At 38.3% G+C, this 7,429-nt stretch overlaps 1 protein-coding gene across 2 annotated transcripts in view; it reads right to left on the minus strand.

The window, feature by feature from the left end:
* The window catches only part of adam19a (ADAM metallopeptidase domain 19a), a 145,333-nt gene that overhangs the window by 41,217 nt on the left and 96,687 nt on the right, over positions 1-7,429 (minus strand). For both annotated transcript variants that reach the window (XM_034856711.1, XM_034856712.1), the window contains exon 5: positions 5,552-5,628. In XM_034856711.1, coding sequence (XP_034712602.1) covers positions 5,552-5,628 — 77 coding nt within the window. The remainder of the gene's footprint in view (positions 1-5,551; positions 5,629-7,429) is intronic.

Genomic DNA, 7,429 nt, shown 5'->3' on the forward strand with positions numbered 1-7,429 from the left:
CGTGTTTTAGTAGTACAAACATTTCTTAATTTCTTGTATTTAGACCAATCAGCATCATCCTTTGTCTTTCGGTATCTGTGTGTTTTTGAAATGTTTTAGTAGTTAGCAATTACAAGGATTCTTCTATTGAGAAATTCATATTCATAAAATAAAGTGTCACTCCGGCACCAGAAATCTTGAAATGCATATGCCTTTCTTGTGTTTCCATCTCTGTCCTGACATTGGAAAATAATGGTTCATGCAGGCTGTGGGTCAATATGCATTTGAAGTTTATATAAAACCCATTTCATTTTGTCTGTGAACATCTCGTCTGAGTTGCTATTTTTTACTGCAGGTACAAAAGGTAAAAAGAGAATAAAATTGCTTTTTGTAACTTGTTGGCTATTGTGTTCATCCACACAGCTGACCATATGGGCACAGTTAAGCTTGGAGCCGTGCTTTTTGAGAAAACATTTCAGTTAGTAAGCATAAAACTGTTGGGCGGACTGCACATAGGAACAGAGAAGGGTCCATACTGAAACCTTAACAAAAAGTTCTGATGTGAAACTTTGTTATCCTGGCAGCAGGGGCCTCCAGTAATTGGTAATTTTTGCAATCTTGAGATTTTTCTTTTGCGTAGTTCCCTGCAAGTAATGCAGAGTTGTGCAGTTTGGCCATTCCATAGAAAAGCCTTAAAAAACCACCACAAAAATGAGGAGGGTATTCAATACAGCACTCGGGCACAATAAAAAACATACTTAGCATATATCAGGACTCAAATTACAAAAAAATGTTATTTTTACAAATCATTGTTAAAATTCAGGACATTGTGCTGTAATCATGATCTCATAATAATGTGGAGTCACGCTGTTGTTTTGTGAACCATGCCGCTGATTAATTATTTATAACAGCACTGTTGCCTAGCCGAGGAAGTTCGGAGCATAAAAAGTGGTAGAAGACATCACTCTTTTCCCTGCTGTCTGCAATCTCTTTCATCTTTCTGCTGATTTTGTCTCCACATCTTTCTGACATTATCATGTCACTATTCTGCCTCCTAAATTAACATTTAAAATTTAACACTTTAAAACAACTGCACGTTAATCATTCTATACTTCTAAATCAATTCTATCAGAATCAGATCAAAAGCTATAGACTCAGAAAAAGCACATACTAAGGAAAGCTCATTGTGGGACTGGCTCTAGTGGCTGTAATTCTGCTCCAAGTTTACTCTTTCAGTTAAACTCGATTTAGCCACAATCTCTCATCAGTCAATCACATCATTGCAGTCAATACTTAAATATTCTCCTCTCCATTGCTGTCTAATCTAATTTCAGCGTGAATCATCGCAACCCTCCTCCCAACAGCTCATCATTTCCAGTGCTCAGGTCTCCCTCTTCTCAATCATCCAGATCTCAGCATCCATCTTCATTTATCACCATCACCAACACTGTCTAGACTCCATCGAGGGTATTCTACAAAACTCAAGGCTTCTTGATCCCTTTTAATATGAAGATGATTTATCATTTTATTGTGCACACATCAATAAATAATTGTTCACTCATATTGAGGTCTCTTTGGATTGAACTGCTACTAACTGCAGTTTCTTACTGGACTATAGGCCATGCAATGCATAGCAAGCCTGAGCTGGCGTGTGTGAGTGTTTATGTCCGTTGTCTTTCAAATATTTCAAGAACCATTACTGGAATTTACTTCACATGTGGCGGGTGTATTCCTGGCTATGTAATGACATAGGAGTGCAGTTTTGGTAAAAGTTTCAACACGTTCAATATTAATAAAGTGTGAAACTTTTTTAAACAATACAAGGTAAACCTGAACTGACCCACGTGCGCAAAAAAAGCACTCTGTTGTCTCTGCTACCAACGTTACATGATATACAACAGTAATGTAATGCTGGATGCTAGTTTAATGAATAATAATGCATCATATTTTAATTGTGATATTTTGTGAGTAATACCTGAATCTGCAATGTAACCAGTGACATACAGTACTGTAACTGTCAGGTAAATATAGTAATACAATGTTTTCCCCTGAAGTAGAAGTACAAGAAAGTAAGTAGTACAGTATATACAGTAGCTGTGTATGGAGTTATATTCCTGTCTTTATTCAAGAACGCTTTCTTTCAATTTGAGAGCATTTCTTACTGATATTAGATTACGATTTTTAATAATTTCCCTCAAAACCTTGCTCTTACACAGCAAGAGCAAGGTTGCTCCCCAACAAAGCTGTAGTGTTGACCAATTAAATGATCCCTGCCCCGTTGAGGGTGCGTTCACTTTACGTTAGAACGTCCGTTTCTGACGGCTGCTCTGTAACCGAGTTTATTTACCCCCGACGTCCATTGCTTTATTATATGCATATGTCAACAATGTGCACAGAAAGGTCAATGCACTTTCACCTGCACCCATCAAGAAACAGGAGAAAGCTTTGAAGCGGGACATATTAAGTTAGGTCCACAACTAGGAGGGTGAATAACATAAATTAAGCACCTAGCATATGGCGCAACCATACAGCCTAGATGTCCATAAACAAAGAGATTTTCTTTACTGTTTAGAAGAGAAACTCAGTGTTTTTTTGTATTTATTAAAAAAGGAGCAAATCAGAAAGCATATCATTTCTAGCTCTGCTTTTATTATAGTGGTGAAATTGTCCTTAACGTTACAACGTTTTAAACAGACATACAAATTCATAACTTTAAGACTACTGTTCTATGAAGACTAAATTCTGATGAACAACACACAATAGTGATGCAAAAACTGACAAAAACAATACAGTTTATTGTGTTTTTTCAGTTATATTTCACTTTAGGTTTTACTACTGGCTCTAACATGAAATTAGCCAAATTCCCAGGAACATGGTTAACCAAACAAGGAAAAAATAACAAAATGGGGTCATCACATATACACATACTGTCTGTCATGTTGTGATGTCGTCCAATCTACCTAAACAATAAAGAAAATGTATTTGTTCATGGACATCAAGCTAAATTAACCACCTAGCGCCATATGCTAGGTGCTTAATTTACGTTTGCCACCTTCCTAGTTGTAGACGTAACTTAATATGTCTCGCTTCAAAGCTTTCTCCCGTTTTCTGATGGGTGTAGATGTTAGAGCGTCAATCATTCTGTGCACATTGTTGAAATATACTTATAATAAAGCAATGGACGTTGAGGGTAAATAAACTAGGTTAGAGAGCAGCCGTCCGCAACCGACGTTCTAACGTAAAGCGAACGCACCCTCATTGGTCAACACTACAGCTGGCATTCTATTGGTTTGTTGTAACACAACAACAAAAAAACGTAGTGAGCAGGAGAAATCCGAGAGGAGAAGATTTGCAAGCGAGCAGAATCAGCCTGAATGCAAGGAGAAGGGCCAAAGCTGAGAGCACAAAATCTGTCCAAGCAACAATATTTTTGAGTCTAAGCAGAAAGTTTGAGCACAACCAGAGCAAATGCAAGCGCGAGCAAGGTTTTGAGGGAAAGGATTACAAAATCGGAACTTAATATCAGTGAGAAATGCTCTCAAATTGAAAGAATGCACTCTTGAATAAAGACAGGAATATAACTCCATAGCTGTGTTGCTTTGGGGTCCTTCTGTAAGGTCCTTTTCTGACAATACAGTACCACAGACCAAGCATGCGCCAGTTCCAAACAAGCACGTTTTGAATAAGCACTGCACTAGTTTTATTAAGAAGAAGAAAAGACATGGAAAATGTGTTTGTCAGCAAACTCCAAGACATAATTTATCCATCTGTTTATGTACAACAACATCAATGAATAAATGTCAAAGGCTTAATTTAAACTTTTTTTTTTTCAGTCCAAGAACAAACTTGTCTGGCTCAGCTCACACTGGGAATCCGTGAATGACTGGACATTTAGAACCCATTTACATTCTGCTGGCTTACAGATTCTCTATTCTCCCCAATGTCTGCTCTGTTTCCATCAAAGCTGCTGTCAACACACAGCATCTGGCTACCTTCCCAGATCAGGACAGAGGGACTGAAGAGTGCAGACGGACGTGTCAGCACTGTACCAGCCTCTATCAGATAGAAAAAATATAAAGATTTTCTTACAAAAAAAACTTGCTCAGACTCTTCTCTGTTTAGATTTACGGAACAGGCTTTGAAATGAATTCCTACTAAAGCCCCACTGAGCTGTAACTTGATGTGTCTTTTATTGGATCAAATCCATGAATATATATTTTTGGGACACACATCCTGAGGACGTGCAGCATCTTTGCCAGGAGAAGGCTTCATTCTGAGCCTTCAATATGAAAGGCGTTCCACATTAAAACCTGTCTGAGGCTGTGAAAATTTAAGACGTTTAAAACTGCTGCCTGGATCCCTAAAGAGGATAAAATTATTCATTTTAATGACAAATAAAGAGTTCTGACAGTGCAAGTTGAACTTTATGTTATGAAAAGGTGTTTCCAGGCTCAGTGGCATTAAAGGCTCAACGTTAAAGCTGCACAATAATATATATATTTTTTTCTTCATTTTTTACAATAAGCAAATACCTTTCCTGAGTCTACAGGTCTAAGTCCAAGTGAGCCAGATGTGGTATAATTACCAAGTACAGTAACAAAGGCAAAATATACAAACCCCTAATCATATTTTATAAGGGTGTGACATACAATATAACAATATTCAATAGTTATTAAAAGTGTGTTTTCAAAAACACATTTTTGATCAAAAAACAACCATTATACTATTAAAAATTATCAATTAAAATGTCCATACAATGTTTATCTGTGAGTTAAAATGATTGATGATTGATTTATTGAAAAAATATTAAGTTTGCCATGTGAAACATCTAGCTATCTAGATGTGATTTAATACTTTACTGTTTTACTACCACTTTAATCAACTATTACCCAACTTTACGGAGACATCAACCTCAATCATGCAAATGACTTTAGTAAAAACTCTTGAATTTCAGGTTGATACGTCAACGCATATTGTTATAAGATATAGGAAAATGACCTGTTGATAAAAATGTTTCACCTTGTACAGAATAATCGAAAATGGATAGACGTATCAAAAATTCTGACAAAGGTTTTAGGAGGATAGGCCAAACTATGGTGGATGCACAGTAAACTTTTGTTAGGACCAAAACGAGAGTCAATATTGGACTTACATTTATCAGGACACAAACACAATTGAATCATAATGTTGCTCTGTGTCTGCTGGGTGATACAGAGCAACATCATTTCACGCACCACTGTGCCTAAGTACAGCCTCACAGAACTGCTAGCATGGCTGTAGACTTTGTTGTTCTTGCAATATTTGGGGGGCATTTTGAACAGTGGCAATAGAAACAGACAGGAAACATGGGACATTGCAGTTATATGGTATACATCTTTAACCACCCAGAGGAAAGAGTGCAATATGTCAGCTCATTTCACCAGTTTGTCAACAAGACTGAATCAAATCCAGCATTTGAATAAATACAATATGTAACCTACTGCCATTTGTCTGGGTCAAATCAAATCAGTGCAGCCTTATCTTAAGTGGTGACATAAATAAAGATACTGAAACAGTGTTTCCTGTACTGTACCTGACTCCGGAGCATGTGCTGAGAGCTACCCAGGACTCTGGATGTCCTCTCACATGGCCATGGTAGAAGCAGTGGTCCTGAAAAAGAAAATAATTGCAATCAATACTTCATAAGTATCTGGAGGAAAGCTTTATAAAGCTATGACAATGTTTGTGCAGACATGCCTCGGGTGCAGCCGACAATGATGGTGTGACGGGCCGTGTGTAAATTCAAAGCTGTTCAGGTGGCATTACATGCACACTTAGAAAGGCAATGTTTTCACACTGACCTTATCAGCAACATCAACAGATTAACTGAATTTTACCATGATCTGGGTAAATACTCGTCTTCTGAAGACCACGGGATGGTGCTAACACACAAGCTGCAAGAAGTAAGTTGCACTTTCTGAACTGACCTTGTTTCCCAGCGGATAGTGTTATCTCACATCATGATCATCATGTTTCCATCTAATTGTCAACTGAATTATCAAGTTTTAAAATGTTGCAAAAAAGCAAAAGCAAATTAGAAGCGTTTCCATCAACTGGTTTTGAGTAAATTAACTGGACTACACAAAGCGTAGTTTTGGCAGGCAGTAGTGCACAACAACTCCACTACGGACCTTTTGCCGCAGGTGTACGGCGCACTATTTACTGATTGCTGAGCAGACTCCCATTGCTTAGCATGGCGTTGAATCCAAGGTCAGTCCTATCTATCTATCTATCTATCTATCTATCTATATATACATACATACACACAGACACACACACAAACTTGTCTTTGTGTTCAATTTATTTTTACTGACCATATGCCAACATTTGACTGCAATAATCTTACAGTGAATGTTATGGCCAATTAGCAACCATTTAACCTTTAGGAATACATTTTTCTAAATAAATGACAGAAGTGACCTTTTGTGGTTTAGTTCCCTGCAGCACTAAAACATACCGAACTGTGACTGTACACCTGACACCAGATGTTGTGTACTATAACGCGTGTCATTCTTTTTGCGATTGGCCCAATCAGTGAACCTTAACAGGGGCTTTTACTTTGAAAACTGTTAGGAAGCGCTACAAAGCCCTTTCATCAAACTCTAGCGTGAAACCCATACAATTAAAAGAATGTTACCAGTCCTGATGCATGTACTAACCGTCTGGTTGTTCATACAGATTGCTGTCGGAGAGTGGAGGTCATGAACGGACTTCTTCTGTTCTATAGCCAACCATTACAAGTAGTCTTAAACCACGTCTGCGTTGTTACAAAATGTACAACGTTCCACAACACAGTCGCATGAAAGGCATTTTTGATGAAAGGTCTTGTGTTGTTGGTCTGGTCTTGGGTTCCCCTCAGTTTTGGTATGTTCTCTTTCCCGTTTTATTTTGAAGTCAGGTTTTTTTGTCTTGTCTCTAGGTTTACTTCCTGTGTCTTCCCGCTCTTGTGATTACCTGATGTTTTCCACCTGATTCCCTGCCCTTTCGTCACCTGCCTCTCGTTACCTTGTGTATATAATGTCTGTGCTTCCCTTGTCTCTTGTCAGATCCTTTTGTCTCGTGAAGGTGTTTGTGTCTGCGTTCCAGTCCTGCTCCAGATACTCCCAGTGAGTTGTCCTGTGCTGTTTCCCTGTATTTGATGTTGCCTTCCCCTGAACGTGTTTTGGACTGTTTGCTTTTGGACCTTTTGGATTTTGTGGTTCCTGGACTTTGCCTGCTCTTTTTGCTCCCCATGTTTTTTCCCCCGGTCTTTGTTTAATAAATTCTGATTTGCCCTCACTTACCTGCCTGCTGTCCTCATCTCTGCATCTTTGGGTCCTATCCCTGCATAACCGTAACATACACTCACCGGCCACTTTATTAGGTACACCTGTCCAACTGCTCGTTAACACTTAATTTCTAAGCAGCCAAT

The sequence above is a fragment of the Etheostoma cragini genome, chromosome 19 (genome assembly GCF_013103735.1).
Source record: "Etheostoma cragini isolate CJK2018 chromosome 19, CSU_Ecrag_1.0, whole genome shotgun sequence".
NCBI classification, from domain to species: Eukaryota; Metazoa; Chordata; class Actinopteri; order Perciformes; family Percidae; genus Etheostoma; species Etheostoma cragini.